The following is an 18,620-nucleotide window of genomic DNA, read 5'->3' as shown; positions in this document are numbered from 1 at the left end:
AATAGCAAGTAGTAAATATATTTTCGAGTAGTTTAGACAGGATTAAATTTGAATAGATCCCCGAGAAAGATTGTCTCGGGAGTTGGCGCAACGAGAGACGGTTCGATCTTCTACGAGAAACTTGGGCGGCGCTGAATAATTGGGCTGTAAGTAATTGAGTGAATAATTTAATCACACACGAATCGCGCAGAATTGATTATAGCGCGGTGTGTTCTCTCGCCGCGCTGTCTATGCAAATCTTCGTGACGTTTTCATTAACTCACCGCCAGCCAGCCACCGCGCGCGCAGCAACGGATAAAGAAGGGAAAAAACGAACGAAAAAAGGAAGAGAGGCGGGTGGAACGACGGTGCACGCTCGCGCAGAATAATTAAATGCGTTCTCCCGCGGAAATTCATATTTATACTTGAATCCATTATACGGAAGCGAAGACACGCGCGCACGAGAGAGAAGGATCTTCTTCCTTACTTCTCTCGCTTCTCTCGCGGCTCGAGTCGTTACGAGATCGCTGTATTCCCTCTTCATGTACTTCTTCCTTCTCTGCTTTCTATTACGACTATATACGCGAAGAGTGAGCGAAAAGCTGAGAGGATACGTCGTCGACTATCGCGACTGCACTTTGAAATTAACTGTTACGCGCTTATACATACGTAATGCACGGGCGGAATGTTTAAACCAAGAGAGCGAGAGAGAATACAAAGGTTCGGCGCGATGGAAAGTGGCATGTGGCTGCTAAATCGAAAATTCAAAACAGACGCAGAGCTATTTTAAGGAGTTAAACGCAACCGTGAACTCAATTTTCCCTGAACCAACCAGACGGTAATGTATGACAAAATTCTTTTCAATATCGAAATTTTTATCTTCATTTCATTAATCTCCTGCATACTGAGAAGAGTATTCTCTCTTCTCTCAATATTGAAATTTGTAGATAAAAATGTTAATTATATTATTTTGAGATTTGCATATTTATAATAGATTATAATGCAGTTTTATATTCCGTCTCTCTCTCATTCATTTAAAATGTGATCATTCATTGGTTCGATAAATGTTAATAATTCTTATAAAATTTACATCGATGAATGTTAATTATATTTCCTGGTATATAGTTTCGCGTGTCATCTATCGCTCATTTAAATTTCGCGAGTGATAACGCGAGCTAATACGTTTTACATATATATCACAGCCCATTCAAAGTTCTCCGTATTATGCATCAAACTATCTTCTTTCCGAGTGTAAAAGCGATCGACTCTGTACGCAGAATCACTTGTACAATAAATCGTTCAAAGTCGCTTATGCGTATTCAGAAAGTACAGAAAAATTGAAAGAGAGATGCTTGTGTGTACGTTTGAGAGGAAGAGGGATGCTACTTTAGAACGACGAGAGAAAAAGAAGGATAGAATGCGAGTAGTGTAAAATATGAAGGGTTATATCTCTGTGCATCTCGTTGATATGTGTCGCGAGATTTGCGAGATAAAACGTCGAAATGCGTTTCCGCATATCGCGACGGACAATCGAGTTTAAATCTTCCGCAACGTTACTAAAAAAAAATTAAATTTCTATAGCAACACTCTATGGCACATAAATTAATTTAAAAAAAAAAATATATTAATATATATATATTTAACATTACACTCGTATAAAATAGAAAATGAAATTTTATTATTCATTTGCATCCGTGAAACTAAATTAGCTCTATCAACCCCTTCAATGTTAAATAACAATTAATTCATCGAAACTCAACTTTTCTTTCATATAATATAGATTCCATACACACAAGGCTAATTTCAAACTATAATTCATACGGATAACAAAACGAATGAACATTTTTCGTTTTAATTTCACAGCGCGATAGGCTACTTTTTCTTTTATAATTATAAACTTTTTCTTTAATGGGCATTAAGTACTGCAATTATAACGTTCGATTAATCTCGTAAGATTCTCTCGGTGACGAGAGATTCGAGTGGAAGGTCGCGATATCAGGCGTCATTTCGAGAGCAATTTTTAGGGCCGGAGTAGAAGCGCACGGTACTTTGTAAAACTAAATGTTCTTCCTCGACGCTATATTGGTCGCGATGGAACTTGGGAAGCACCGCGCAGATGATATCTCCGGCGCGAGGAGAAAGGCGTCTAAAATACCTCGAGGTGATTTTCGCGAAGCGGCGGCAAGGCAAATTGCCGCTTCCTACGCCGGAAGGGAAAAGGAGAACGTAATGTCGCCTCTTCTTTTCATCGCTTTTCCTTTGCCATTCCGTCGTTTTCTACACCGACGAGAACGACGACGATGCCGGTGCTCGTAACATCGTCGACGTCGACGTTACGAATCGCGATAATATTGACAAGGAGGGACCGACTGTACCGAATAAAGTAGCGGGTGGAGAAATCCGGTCCCTTCTTTAGAAATTCGAGGCAATTATGCAATGACAGATGGCGGATACGCGCGAGAGAAAAGTCTGTGAAACCGCAACTTATAGAAGTGTATCTTACGATATACCCGGTACGTCGAGGATCTCGTCTGTATCGTCTAGAGAGAAGAATGAAACAGGATCTCGAGTAAATATCGCGGAAAGTTTTGCGATATACAACGCGACGAGCAAATAAACGATCTTTTTAATGATCCATATTCTTGTCGCGCAAAACGAAAGTGGTCTGACGCTGAGTTTAATTCTCCTTTTATATCCCTTTGCTTTATTCATCACAAATTTAAAAATCTTTCAGATATAAAATCCAATAAGTATGAATTAATAAAAAAATGACAACAAAATAATATAAAAAAGTATCCTTAATATTACACGAAGATTATAGCATGTAGGCATCATTACGCATTAAAATGTATCGAATGCTTAATAAATTAACGTATGTTATATATATCATTACCGCGAAACACACTATTATAATATCGAGGCCTCCTTCAACCCGCGGCTAATAAAAATTCACGGTGACACGCGTTCATTTCGGCTAAATTGCGCCATATTCCCTGTCACGACGGGCTCAACCGTCCTGACGTATACTTCCCTCCGCGATGCGAAACGCGTTGCGAATGCGGGAACGTCAGGGCACATAATAGAAACTGCGGATGTCATGGAGAAACCCGGAACAGGAGATGGTCCGTGGTCGAATTTCAGCCGTTGCGCGCCTTCCCACCCCATAGTTCTGTCTCGATCAATTTACTTCTCGGCTGCATATCAATGGAAAATGGAGCATCCGTCATCAGCGAAATGGTGCGTCGAAATACGTAATTAGGTATTCCCGGCACAAATCGACGATGACGCAGGCCCATTTCATTTCGAATCGGAACTTACTTTATGATTTTGGGATTATATTAAAAATAGAAAACAGTGAATATATAATGTACATTGCACGAGCACGCGAAATATAAATATGGATTGAAAGATGCATCAATAAAAAATAATTAACAACGTTAAAGTAATTACTTTTTTGCACAAATAAAATAGCGAATGAGTTACAAGGTTGAATCAAACGAGATATCTTCGCTTTTGATTATTATTGTTGTTAGCATTTAATCAATCAAGCCACATTGATAGGCATGAGTAAAAATAATTAGTCATATGTGTTATCTTTTTTCTGATATAAATATAATCCTTTTTCGTATAAAATATCAAGTATTCTCGATATCTACTTAATTCCGCTCTTCTTGTTTTATTTCGTGCACCTATCAATTATTATTATCGTATTTCTCTAATCTCGTTTCCGACCCTATAAGTTTCAACGTTGAATTTTGATAAAAAGAAGGACGACGACGGCAGCGGCGGTGATTTTCGTGATCCTGGCATTAGGCGTGATCGCATAAAAATATATTCGCGAAACGAGCGCGCGGCTACGAATCGATTCCGCTTTCGACTCCGTAATACCAGCCTTCGAGATGCCGCGAATTACCCACCTCCCGCGGCTGTTCCAAATTGCTACCCAGACGTTTTTATTCGGCCATTCTCGCCACGTTTCAACGGCGCACGTTCAGCCACTCGCGGGCTAATCGGCGAGGCCCATTTCATGGAAACATTACGTTTCCGGATTAAACTTTGGTATCGACAAAATCTAAGTAACATTTTCTTTATCGCATAACTAGCAACTTTCGATAGGCTATTTTGGTATATAAATTAAAAATAGAGGAAATTATATTGATTAAATTAAAATTAATATTTCAAGAATAAAATATAATTTTTATAATATTTGTTAATAAGCATAATTAATTTTAAGAGACAATTTTTGTAAAAAAATAAGAATAATTAAGCTTTGGCCCTCTCTCTCTCTTTCTCTCAAATTTTTCATCCGTGATTAATAATTAATATAAATGTATAAAAGAAATGCTTAATTGGTTTGAACAAAGTATATGCATTTCTGGTCTTTTTTTGCGCGAAGGAAATACGAAAACTTCCGGAGAATGAGCTATAATATAAAGATATTTCCTTCGAGTGAACTTTCGCGTCGTAATACTTAATTCAACCATTAAAAGCTTCCATACTAATTATACAGCGCTCGGACGAAGCACTTAAGATCAACTATGAAGCGTAAATTAAGAAGATATTAAACTCTGACGATAAATGAATAATTTTCAACGGGTAGCGCTCAACAGAGATGCAATATGATACGCCTCATTGAACGGTTATCACAAATTACCCTTGACGTTAAATCAATCACATATAAAGCCTCGAAATATTACACATTTCTTTCTCGTTTCATATGACACGGTACTGAATGTTTTAGAAACTCCAGTATTTTACAAAGAAAGGAATCTTTACGTTCCGGCATTAAATTTCAAATAAAATTTCTAATCGTTTGGCATTCTTCGCGCAAAGTTAAAAAATCTTGAAATCTTAAAAAGTTTAAAGAAAAGCGCTACTAATAAAAAGCTCGGTGATAAGATCGGAATTGCGAGCAAATTTTAAGTGGCACTATCTAAATCGCTTATCGTTGCAAATACTTTTAGTCAAACTTGTATAAATTGCTGAAGTTTTCTTGCAAATATTCAAAGTATTATCAATAAGTATTATCAATAAGTATCTGACGAATATAAATGACGATGTACAGTGCTATTTCGCGAGTAGCTTTGCGACATCGAATGATTTATTCGGGAAGCGTGTGGGAGCAGCAAGAAATCGTTGCGGGGATGGAGAGGGACTGCAAGAAATTTTAATTAATTACACGGAGAAATAAAACACCGCGATCAGAGCTCCGGCCGGTAATCCCGACTTACCGATGATTAATTGCGTTTCGTTAGTCGAGCGAGAGCGAGTCGAAATTCCGCGCGCGTGCAAAGAAGGTCGCGCCGCGATGCTCCGTGTCATCCAAGAAGAAGAAGAGGAAGAAGAAGAGATGTATACGCGCCGCCTCCAGATGGAGGACACTTAATTTCAATACTCAGCCACTTTCGGAGCTCGCTAAAGCGGTCGTAATGGCAATTCGCGCGGCTTTGAACGCTGCTAGGTGGCTGCTGCCACTCGCTTTAGTCGTGATTATTAAAATCCACTACAACCCCCTTCCACTACCTCCTTCTCTTCCGACGTCTTCTCTTTACCCAGTTGCAACCGGTTCTTTTCCTTTGGGAGGCGAGCCTCTCATCTTTTCCTCTTCCCGTTCTTGCTTCCGCTTCTTCTTCGGCGAGCCGACCGTTCCTTCGGCTATTTACTCTTTATGTCGCAGAGAACTCTACCCTTACTACTGCCGTGTCCTGTCTCCCTCTCCCACGATCTCCTAGCATCCTACGTTCTTCTTGTACACCGGAGGACACTTTCAATTTAAGTTCGCCTCTGCTGAAGAGCACGAAGCTTTTCACAGACGCGCCCATGCCTGTCCCGACTTGATCAAAGACGAGCGTTTCGACATTTGATTAACCCTCCGACAGGCGTGCACGTGTACAAAGTACACAAATGTTGAGATAAATCCCTTTTTCCAAGCCGCTACACAGAATTCGAAAATCCCTTGGTTTTCTCACGTTTCTTGACTAATAAATATTTTTCTTTTCTTTCTTTTTTCCCCCACTCTTCACATAAACAAAGTGTCTTAACTAGTATTACATGTTATTTTAATACACAAAAGTAAATTGTTAGTTCTGTATAAATTATATATCTCTGCTCTAGTCTTTTCAACTGTCATTTTTATATGTATATTAATATTTAATATTGTTATTCTAAATTTTCCTTCGCAAACTAATATATTGATGATTTTCTTCGCAGAATAAATTTAAACTTCCGTACTATGAATTTGCAGCAGCTCGTATTTTGCGCGTGCGAGCCTACAGGTACATAGGTATGTGTGAGAATGCGTACGTGCGTGACACATCGAGATCTGCGAGCGTGGCTCGCGTCAATCGTGTCCGTTCATATCTGGCGAGAACGTAACACGGTTCGGAACGACGGCGAAATCGTATTACTAGTGCATTGTGAGAGCTGAATAGCCCGCATTAGAGCGAACGAGGTTGTAGCAAACCGTCCCTGCTCCATCTCTTCGTCTCACTCACTCTCTCTCATCACACCTAGCTCTCGTCCCGTTTTCCATTCCCATCGATTCCACACTATCTTTTCCTCTTCATCCTTCCCTTCTCTCCCTTCGTATCTACCATCTCGTCACACATCCTCGTGCATCACCTACGCTCTTCCGCTTCCGCCACCTGCTATCCCATATTCTCGACCTCTCGAGTCCGCAGGAGACCGTCCCGGAAACGAGCGTTCTGCAACGCTGTTTATGTATCCACGAGCGAAGCGAGAAAGGTCGCCTCGGGCCTTTATGGATCTCCATGTAAATTAGCGCGACCGGGGCTATTGAAGGGATCCGGGGAAACGATACGAAGCCGGGTGAACGACCATTAACTGCCGTTAGGATCGAAGCATAAACTATCTATCTCTCTCCCTTTCTCTCATCTCCCCTTTCTGCAGAAATTTTGATAGCGATGGTAATATCGGCGCGCGGATTCGATGACGACCGTAATCCATTGGCGCTTTTACGTAAACTGTAATATTTACGCACCTTCGCAGGCTCGCCTCATCGGACCGATAACCGGTAATAGCTCCCCGAAATATCGAAAATACAATTTAAACGCCGTTAATATTGCCGATTATCGTTATGTGCTGGCGGGTCGTTCGTTAGAAAATCAATATCTTTCCCATCCTTGAGGAGTATTTTAATATTGCGTGCAACCGGCGCCGAGCTACCTCGACACGCAAACGAGATCGAGAGAAATGATATTTTTTTGCGACGTACGAATGTTTGATCTAAAATTATTTTTTCTTTAACATAACTTCGCGCTTCATGTCGTTACATCGCCTACCTTCCTCTTACATTGTCATACAAACTTCGTAAGGCTTCCCTAATTTGTCTAGATTTCTTTCATCCTTGATTTCTTCGTACTTCTTTATTTAAAACGCAAAAAAGTGCGACATAAATTCCAAATAATTTTTTAAATAAGTTCTCTAATGAATCTCGTGTTTTTTTTCTCGAAAATAATCTTTTCAGTTATTATTATAGACAAGTAATTTATTTTTCATGTATAAATGCATTTTATTTTGATAATAAATAAAAATAATAACTAGATATTGATTTGACAACGATTTAATTTTACATCTACGTCGGAAAAAATTCTTTTCCATTGAGAATGCCGTTGTCTGTCAGACTCGGGTCAATTTAGCATCATTTGACACATAAAATCAAGTCTCCCGCGAGTGAGCTCTATAGATGCGCGATTCTAAGAGCGTAAGACGCTGAGTCCAAGTGCGCCTGATCGAAAGATTGGATAAGGAATCCATAAGCTCCGACGTAATCTCAGCATGTTTGAGAGCGCATTGAAATCTCAGAGGACTACCGGGCGAAGTGAATTCCTTCCAACGGAGGATGAAAAGCGGAGGGAAAAGAGAAGAAGGGAAAGATAGCGAGGGGTGAAAAAGGATAAGGACGAGCGAAGAAATCCAAGGACGAGTTTTCTACCGGCAGATCTGTTTCGATATCTCTCAGCCCTCGACCAATGGCATTGCGACGACCGCGGGCTGTGGATTTTTGCAATTGCACCGACGAGTCTCGATCAGTGTTATTTAGAAAGTGCCGGCAGCGTTATATCGATCGCGAATGCGTCACGCCATTATATGGTCGCCAGTCTTTCTCGTTTCCCTCTCATGTTCGTGTTATCGAAACTAAAATAAAATAATCCGAAGTTTCTTAAACTGGTTTTTATTCTCTTCTAATTTAAAAAAAGTCCAAGAATGCTCGTTAAAAAATATATAGAAACATATAAGATATTTTTGTCTCGTTTGCATGTTCTTTCATGATAATCAGCGCGCAAACAATATGGCACAGTATTATTACATTATTATGCATAAAATGTTCCCAATCTTCTTCTAAAAAAAAATTGACGAATTATTTAATCGAACGAACAAAATTAGCATTCATCGTAGCAGGGATCGATTTAGCAAGCGGATAAAAACAGCATACATCTCGCGACTTGACAGTATCGAATGCCATCAGTGCTTCAAAGTAAACTACATCACGTTCGACTGCGATTGAGCTCTTCCCTTCTTACGATCCAGTTCACGGTATTGTCTCAAGAATAACGGAGCTATCGCAAACTAACCAGCTGTTCGGCTCGTTCCATTCGTTTCCGCGACCCGCAATCAGTGTATATCGGATTACGAAGACCACAAAAACGAACTTTCTTCGCCAAGTTTTATACGCTTACCATCATTCCTTTCGTTTCTAATATAAACATAATTAACGGTATATAATCCGATATAAAACAAAAATATTAATCCAAAAACTGCGGTATGAATTTGTAGATATATACTCTCTTAAACTGAGAATCAGTAAAATTTCATTGATATTCAATGAGAAACTCACACTTTGCTCCCCTTCACATCTTATGTTTTACTACATTATATTTTACGAAACGTTATTTAATAAACGTGTTATTTTTCTATCTTTAATTATCTTTATCTTTGTCTCGACGAAAGAGAGAAATATTCGGAGCATTTTATTCCTATTTATATTTTTATGTACATAAAGTAAACACGGTGTTTATTGCGTGTCACACTATAGTTGCGCAAACGATACTTGAGGTGTCTCGTGCCAGACGATATATGCAAATATCGTCTCACCGCGATGAGATTTATTCATAGGCGAGCCACGCGTACCCGTGCGGCCTTCCGCTCCGGAAGCTCTGCGGCCTCTCCGCACCGTCGCGTAGCATCGCATCGCATAGGTAACACCCGCTCGACGCGAAATTGTTCTAACGAACTTATACTCGCGCAAAAGTTATATCCAATTCGTATGTGCATATACGCATACACACATATTCCACAAAGAGAGCTGCGCCGACCGCGCTCGTTTGGAGGAGTTTGGCGGCAAAATGCGGCGCCGACTTCCTCGCACATTTCACCCCCTCGCAAACCGACTCCAATAAATCTACCATAATATATATATATATATATACGAAGACTAAAGAGTAATAGAGGAGACGGACAAATGTCCCTATGTCGCAAAATATGGAGAATAAGAGGACCAGTTGTAAAGTGAAATGGAAAGCGTTCAAACTCTATGCGAATTTATTTGCATAATATCTATTTCATTTAAATCGAAAGATTTAAGTCGCAAAGTTACGTAACTTTAAAATCGAACAGTTTTAAGATTTAGAAATTTAATCTTATTCTTCGATTCATTTCAAATAGACTCTTTATTAAATTTTTTAATCTGAAAGTGACTTGATTAATAAAATATATCAAATTCAAAGATCGCGAAAATTCACGTTTTTCTGTACATTTAAATGTCGTGACTCTTAATTTTTTCAAGAACACGCACACACTTGAAAGTTTGATACAAACATTTTGAAATATCATACATCGCATATTGGAGCAAATATAAACTTTTTTATAAACAATATGTATATATAAAATTTAGAACTCAAATAATAAAGCGTGTGATAAAATAGTGAAAGAAAATAATAAAATAGTTTCACGTTTCACGATCAGGCGAAATTAACAAAACGAATAGAATGACATTAATCAGCTGATTCATAATACGCCACGGGATAATATCGTGTCTCAACGAAATGCATACGCTAAATCAATATTCCTCGTATAATTAATGACAGTCATACCGTACGCGTGAAAAATAACACTTCTCGGAAAACAGTTTATGCAAAACACGTGTTTTGATACGCATTTAATTATGATTTTTGGCTCGGATCCTCAACCTGCGATATTCGTCAGAATTCATACGTGAGGTGCACTATGATATTAATGACGTAGCTAAGAGGTACAAACTGCAACGTCTTGCATCGTATTACGTAAACGTTAGCAATTCGTTGGAACACGTTTGTTGAAAGCTGCTGTTTATAAATTAATATCAAAGGCCGAGTGCGTGTATATAACACATTTCGCAAAGCAAATGGATGATTTAAATATAATTGTGCCAAAAGTTTAAAAGCACCACACGTGTTAGGAAATAGAAATTAAATTGCTAATTCAGTAAGCACTTCTGACAGTTTCGAAAAGCGAGCACGCTATTTGCAAGCTGTTCTCGATTCCACCACATTCACATCATATTTGATTGAATAAAAAATAATATACTCTTTTATTTAAAAAAATCATATATAATATAAATTTTTTTCTTCAATAAATATTATATAAAATAATAAACAAAAAAAGATTCTCCGAGTGTATCTGAAATTTTATTATGCGTTCTCTTTAGATGCATTGAATTAACGGTTATCTTTACTCGTGCAGTGAAATGTAATAATTGATATTACTGTTGTACCCGGCGGTTGGCCCTTATTGTCCCTCAACATTTCCCCAAGAAACAATGCGCGAGCATTGCACTTGTGCACGACTGTCCCGACGGTAGTCCCTTATACTTGTCGGAAACAATAGGCATTATGTGCCGCGGCATACGCGCGACAACGGCTTCCCCTCCCGTCCCGACTTGTTCGAACTAGTTATAACCGCTGTTCTCCTACGTGCCGCTGACGAGGAGAGCAACAATTACGTTAATGCATTGTCCCGTGTTCCGTCGCTTAACGACTCGGCGCCCCATCGACGTTTTGCACTCTCGCAGATTGAATTAAATCGAATTACGGGAAGTCGCACGTTAAAATCATTGTCACGCGAATTGCATTGTCGCAGTTATCCTATAATTCATCGTCTTGCCCTAAGTCGAATTTACGCATCTCGATTATGGGGAGACGCGCTAAGCGCTGCTCCGAAATTTCGTAGTCAGCACGCCGGAAAATTGGACGTGAAAACATTTTTTTCACCCTTGCGCGCACGATTTTATATATACCTACATATCTCGTATATCAAAACTCGTTTCGCTCATCGGTCAATTATTAAGTTTCGTCTCCATTCATCTATTTTGAATGGATATAAAAATAATCATTTTTCCAATACAAAAATATCGAGGTTCCTTCGTTTCCGATATAATATATACATATAATTAATTGATCGATCTCTGTCGCATATATTTGAAATCAAAGTCTACTCACCGGTGTCGTTGTCTCCTGGAACCCCGAGACTGTCGCTATTGTCATTGATGAAGGCCTCCGCCGTTGACGTGAAGGTTTGAGGTGATAGCGTGAGGTCCGGCCCGCTCTCACTATCGAACAACTCTAAGTTTCCGTTTCCTGAAACACGAAAACAAAATATTGGCAAGATTAGCTTCATGTGTAATGACAATTTCTTTTATTCAAGTAAAATCAGCCAGCTTTAATTACAAATACAAGATTGATAATTATTAGAATTGTTAAAATTAATTGGTTACCTAATCTAACTTAACTCTTTTAAGTAATTTTTCGCTTATCAAACGAATTAGAGATGACTCTTACTCGATTGAGATAAAGACAACGATATGGATACAAAATTGGTAGTAACATAGTACGGAATAGTACATGCTCGACTGAGAGAACACGACCAACTGAAGCTGACGTTGAACGTCTCAATGACAGCCTGCGCGACCTTGCGATTGACGGACGTCAACAACGAGCGGTGTCAACAAATGAACAAGATTCTTCGAGTGTTAAATTTCTTCGTATCATGAAAATAAACTGCTTAATAAGCGCGATGCGTACAAATTGTTTGCATAGCGTTCGCAAATATGTGATTATCGATTCTTTTATATTCTTTTATACATATTCTTTTATATTTTTATATATCAATATTTTATCAATTTGTAGAAATAAAAGAAAAGCGATCTAATATATTAACATATAAATTATAGCAAGTATCTGAAGAATGAAGAAAAAAATTCTACATGTTTTTAGATCCTGTCGAAAAAAAAGAAACATTCCAGTTATTTTACAAATTTAAATTCTTAAAAATATATTGCATACATATCTGTGAAAATTCAAAAATATCTATCTATATGCATTTTCACTATATTATTAGCGCGTGATAAAATTATCTGTTACGAACTAAACGAGAATTTCTCAGCTGCACTAGAGCAACGTAGCTTGCATATCTTTCGCATATCTCGCCACTACACGGCAACAACACTGGAGCACACTTGAAAGATCTCGCAGACAGTGGAGATCTCTCGAGACTCCGGATGGTTTCCGCGATACGGCCAAAATGGCTGCGCACCAAACTTTGTGCATTTTAGGGTATCCCACTTACATTAAGTTTAATCCCGTCACGTTTCTTAGTTAACGATATTTCGACCAAACAATATTGAATCGCGTAAGATGATCATCGTCATGTTTTAATTATCCAGAACGCGTACATAATCATTTAAATTTCTAATCAATAAATGCAGAGAAGATAAAAAAAAAGAATTTAAAGAAAGCAATAAATTTTAGAAATTTCCTCTATTAAAAATACGACGAGCTTACATTTATTTAATTTTCTCAATACATACACAGATGTTCAAAGTTATTCTTTCATAAAATTTTGTGCAGAATCTTGGAATTATTTATCAAATTGCATTTCGTCACAATATCGTATTATTATGCATTCTTTTCTCTATACATATGTAGATTAAAAAAATTGCTATTATTTAAATGAAATTTATATGAACATTATGCATTCGATGCGAGGATAAATAAAACGAAGAGTATCCCTAAAAGACTCTGTAAAATGATTACGATCCATAAAAAATCGGAATCAGCAAAAAAAGATGTGTTCGTCCCTTCGATAAGAAGAATCGAGAATTAATTCGCTACGATTTTATGACTTATTAAGATTCAAAGGACGCGTTCGGCGGACGCGTGACGACGCAAAAGGAGTATAGCGTCGTGGCATCATCATCCATCGCGAGTCCGTCCGATTCGCGCAGACGTGGCAAGTGCGGGGCCAAGTTACGACATACTCGAAACACCGCACGACGAATGGCCCCGCACCCGTAAATATTTGACGACAATTTGATCTGCGCGAGTCGAGACTTAAATCCCCCCGGGGGGTACGCGGACGAAAGCGGCTTACGGAAACTCCGTCCTTTCTCTATGACTCTTCGACCCTTCCTCTCATCATCATCGGGCTTACACATCTTCGGATTCGCGGAAAATATATCGCAAAATATCGATACACAATGCGAACGTTGATCCGATCGAGTAATATTGTCTAGAGGATATATCAATATATATCCTCTAATAAGCCTTAATAATAACGCGAAATCGCATTCCCTCAGGTCAGTCAATTAACGTAGCAGTCAATAAAATACCGATAATAATAGTTAGTTCGTGCGGTGAACAAATATCATTTTCTGCGAAAACCTCAAATAGATATTGGCATTATATTGATATTTATTTTATATACGATAATAATATTGACACGCATATTAATCCCAATATATTATACCTAATATAATATCGCATAATAATATCATATATGTGCAGATACATGTATACGTATCAATGATATTACATGCAATTGTTTATTAAAAATATTTAAATAATTGAAAATAAACTCTCTCTCAAACAAAAATTATTATTTTTCTCAGAAATATATGGCCAAAATAAAAAAGTGAAGGACAACATGTTGTCATCGCGCAAAAGAGTACTTTATTTAAAGTGACACTTGTTTATCCCCGCGTTAATATGATTTATTTCCGATGCATTCCACTCTCCCTGGAAGATAAATTAGTACACTCGGAGAGAGAAAGAGAGAGAGAGTCTGACACAATACCACGTTAGCGATGTCGTTCCTCGCCCTTGTTCTCCACTTACGTCATTAAAGTGCGCATCCAGCTGCACCGAGAGAACGGCTATGCTGCGAGATCGAAGAGGATAAGAGAGAGAGAGACAGGAGGAGAAAGCGCATTAACATACCTGCAATATGCATGCGGGGTGGTGCACTCGTCCGATTCGACGTTGCAGCGCGTGCGAGGGCTTACATAGGAATATTCGCGTTAATTCAAAGCGATGGTATGCGCCCGCCGCGGATTAATATATTCCGGATTATCCGTCTGTGTTTGTGTTAATGCGCGCACCGTTGGGTTAGTTAAATATGTAAATATAAGCGGCATGCGCAACGGCTACGCCGGACGTTATGCCTAGTTACAACGTCGACGTGTGGCAGAATGACGAAGGAGGGTGATTGCGATCGTGCTTGCGAAAAATACGCGACGTGACGAAGGATCGGATATTGATGCAAATTAAGTGTCGAAAGCCTCGCGCGTATATTCACCCTCTCGAATGTAATCAACATAAATCAAGAAATTCGAGCTTTCTTGAAAATTGCGATGGAAAAAAATAATATATTTAATTGAATATTAATGATGAAGAGAAAGAGAGACGATTTTAGACTTTCAAACAATGAAATGAGAATCTAAAGATATAATAAACATGTACGATATATATGTATATTAATATATAGAGTCTTCATACGAAATAAAATAGAAGCCTGATGCATACGAGCTCGTGTTACAGTTTAAAATTAAATTTTTGTTCCCTTTATTCACCACCTATTAATCATCGTAGCGATACATTTAGCTTCGAAGAACGGGCGTATTACCGCGGCCTTCTGCAAGTAATAAAGGAAGGATTACGCGTAATGGAAAATGGCGGTTGCGCGTCTTTCGAAAGAAAGCGCCAAAGAAAAATGCAATTCTCTTGCCGTTGTTATTCATCAACCCGATGCCCGGTTTTGCTTATCAGAGTTGCATATTATGAATGTATTTTGCCGCTAACGTGCAACACGTAGTGCTCGAAGCAAACCTCACGATTGAGTCACGTTATATTAGAAAATGTCAAGATATTAAAATATTTTTGTAGTGTATTAAATATTGGATATTTAATACACACTGTGTAATATACAATAATACAAGTGAAGAAATATATTACTATGTGCTCCGCAATTTTCCTATAACAGCACCATACTCTAAAGGATACTGAAATAACAGAGGAAAATTTATTTAACTGAAGCTGACGCTAAACGACGTCGGTGCAGTCAGGCATGAGAGCCATTCGCGCGGGGCGAGAAAGCGACGGAACGAGAGGAGAGAGGAAGCCACACGACGTTGATCGCTGCCGGCGTGAGAAAGGGGCGGAAGAGAGGCACCGGAAGAGCGAGAGGGTGGGTTGCGAATCGGAAACCCGGGTGGCGCAACCAAGTTTATTCACAGCGCGCGCGAACGAGCCCGACGAAGCCCAGATATTAATTTTCTCGATGTATATGGATGAGTCCTGACTAGGCCACGGGAGGAAGGCTGGCAAGAGGAAGGAAGCGGTGGCGATGGTGGACGTACCTACGTGGCGACGACTAGGGGACGACGGAGGATAGATAGGAAGGGGACTAGGGGGATGATGCGGCTCTCTCTCTGCACCACCACGCCGCCCCCGGGAGGTGTTCGTTCAGAACGGCGAAGGGTGGCTAAATTGCTATCGATCTTCCAGCCACGCAAATATCGTTTACCTTGCAGCGCCCATCCTTTTGCAGCCATGTCCCACTCTCCCGCCCCTCTATCCCCCTCGCTGTCGACGCATTACGCGAATATGCGTTATCAGTTTGATGGAGATCCCCGGCTCTTCCTATCACCGATTCTGATAGCTCGACCCGTCGATCGGTTAATCCTCGCATTCGCGTGTATATCCTTCCAATGTGCCAAAATTCGGCACTGGTATATCGAGTTGAATGTTTTTAACGTTCGATTCTCGCATCACTGCGAAAGTTTCACGTGAGATCGACGTGTTACATTTCAAACATGAACATTGTAAACGTATCAAACATTGAAGGATCAAGGATTTTTTTAAAAATATTCTGGATATAAAAATTCAAAAAAAATATGATACGACTACTTAATAACTATTAAAAATAATGGTAAAATAATAATATGCATAACATTTGTTCGTTAAATTTTATGCGTTACTGGCATGAGATAATAAACATATAGTATATAATAATTGTGCGAAATAATTCCGGTAAAAAGCAGACCAAAACGATGTACAGTAACCCCGAACACGCGCATCTATCCGCGATCGCTCGGTTTTCGGTCGTTGGATATAATTTCATTAAAAGCGTCATATTTCAGCGTTCGGTAAATAGAACCGCCGCTTATTTTACGGCGGGACGCGGACATAAATGCGCTCGTTTATCTCGCAGATCGACCGAAATTCCGCGCGCGGATGCAAATGCGCGAGTGCGCCTCAGCTGATATTCAAGTTCTTCCAAATTTTATTTCCGACGAGAGAACACCGAAAGAGAGAGGAATGCGTTTAATTATAAGCGACACCGACTCGTCTCGCGTTTATTCGTGCTCGTAATTACTCGCAATCCCCGGCGTATTTGCGCGAATTCGCGCAATTCGATGGGTTCGACAAGAGGGAGAGAGACCCGAGAATAATTAATGAAAACTCGATATTCGGCAAACCAGTTGCAAATTAAGGAATACGTTCTTCCGGTCGATTGAAAGTAAGAGGAAGTGAGCGGATTCGATTGCGGCATAATTTGAAACTCTGAATATTTTCAACAAAATAATCTCTTTTAATAAAACAGAGCAAGTTTAAAAACACGTGATTTTTCTTTCAGTACTCAGATATATCTGTTTATCTGTATGGGTATTTAAAAAAGCCCTACAATCATAAAACTTCCCGTTCCTGCATCGAAACATTTACAACGCGATATATGCATTTTCCGTAATTGTTTTTACAAGCAAGCTCTCGGAATCCAATGCACGTCGTGACGTCGCGAGCTCGAAAGCTTCGAAAGTTGATAATTCGAAAGTTAATTAAACACCGAAGAGAGGATACACAACGAAGCGCGGAAACGCGTTATCGCCGCCGCTTAGCTGAATCAACAGCACTCGATGCAGCAAGTTTAAAGCCCGCTTTATCAGCTCGCGCTCGCGCTATTTTCCCTTGCTCTTGTCATTTTCGTCGCGCGGCCGATACTCAAGGGGGTGGAAAGCGGTAGTAGAAAGCCACCCTCTCCGAACGCGAGAATTCGCGAATCCATGGCGATGAAGGTCGCCAAAGGCGCGGCGTATAACCGAGGATATGCAAATTGTATTAAGTCTTCCGCATGGTCCCTTCTTCCCCGCTCTCTCTACCGATGATGGCGCGGTCGTATCTTCTGTATCACAGTCACCCGAGAGCGGTATTACGAAACTTAAGCCGTCGCGCACAAGTGTCGCGTTACGAGTCCGACCTCGGGTGCGGCCTCAGCATCCACCCCTGCCTTTGTGCGGCGTAAGCCGCCGCCATTATCTCGGCCGTACCCTCAATGTACCTCTCTCTCTCTCTCTCTCTCTCTCTCTCTCACTAGAACTTAAATTTGGTACTCTCCTCACCGCACCAGCAGCCATGCCGTAGCAGCTGCGAAGCTGTGGCAAAACCTCCAAGAAATCCTTGAGATCCCGTCGATTTGTGGCGATCTTTGTCTTTGCAACGCTCTTCGTCACGCGAGATGATGTTCGCGCTTAATTAAGAGTCTTAGTACCTTCGTATGGTTAAAGAGAATGACTATATAGGACGGCGAAAATAATTTCACGACTCGTGTGAATGTAACTTGCCGGTAGCTAAGATTGTGTGGAGTATAATTATGTAATAAAATGATAGTCTTAACATACATATTTTGCATTTAAATTTCCTGTCTACTTCCTATACATTAATTTCGTTCGTTATCGTGAAACAAATTTTCAATATTTATTAAAATGTTGAAAAGAAAATCAAGTCAAAAGCACTCGATACAGAAAAGCAAAGTATTGTCGAATTATCATAAATGTTGATTTATCAAAAGTATTTAGAATTTATTAATAAATATTTAGCCAAATGTAAATCAATCCATTATTACACTATGCTACAGTATCCTCTAAACTATAAATTGACATTGCACATTTCGTATACTTTTAATATCTTTACCGATTCTAATGTCAGGATTTTGAAGCCAAGGCAATTTTGATTCGGCTCACCCTCACAAAGACGAGTTAATCATCGCAGACACGCGCTCCGGTAATCACGTTCACGGTCCAATAATCATACCGTTATAATTAACGCGCCGCAATTAAGGCGGTTACGTAGGACGGACGACAATCGAGCCGTGATTGTCGATTAAACATTTTCGCATCGATGCAGCGACACAATTTCCGAGGCTGTGCGACGCCAGCCTCCATCCCGGACGCCCTTCCTCCCCGGGAAGGGGTAGCTCGTTAGTTCGCGCCTCGCACAGGGGCTGAAAGCGCCTTTTAATGTTCTCCGACACCT

At 39.7% G+C, this 18,620-nt stretch overlaps 1 protein-coding gene across 5 annotated transcripts in view; it reads right to left on the bottom strand.

Moving 5' to 3' along the window:
* Positions 1-18,620, bottom strand: part of LOC145939600 (uncharacterized) — a 405,991-nt gene that overhangs the window by 145,518 nt on the left and 241,853 nt on the right. For all 5 annotated transcript variants that reach the window (XM_083044035.1, XM_083044036.1, XM_083044040.1 and 2 more), the window contains one exon: positions 11,475-11,612. In XM_083044035.1, coding sequence (XP_082900161.1) covers positions 11,475-11,612 — 138 coding nt within the window. The remainder of the gene's footprint in view (positions 1-11,474; positions 11,613-18,620) is intronic.

This window comes from Prenolepis imparis, unplaced genomic scaffold (assembly GCF_030444845.1).
Source record: "Prenolepis imparis isolate NDT839.2.m4 unplaced genomic scaffold, iyPreImpa1.0 SCAF_8, whole genome shotgun sequence".
In the NCBI taxonomy this organism is placed as follows: Eukaryota; Metazoa; Arthropoda; class Insecta; order Hymenoptera; family Formicidae; genus Prenolepis; species Prenolepis imparis.
Note: the sequence above shows the minus strand (reverse complement) of the source record. Positions and strands in the feature narration are given on the sequence as shown.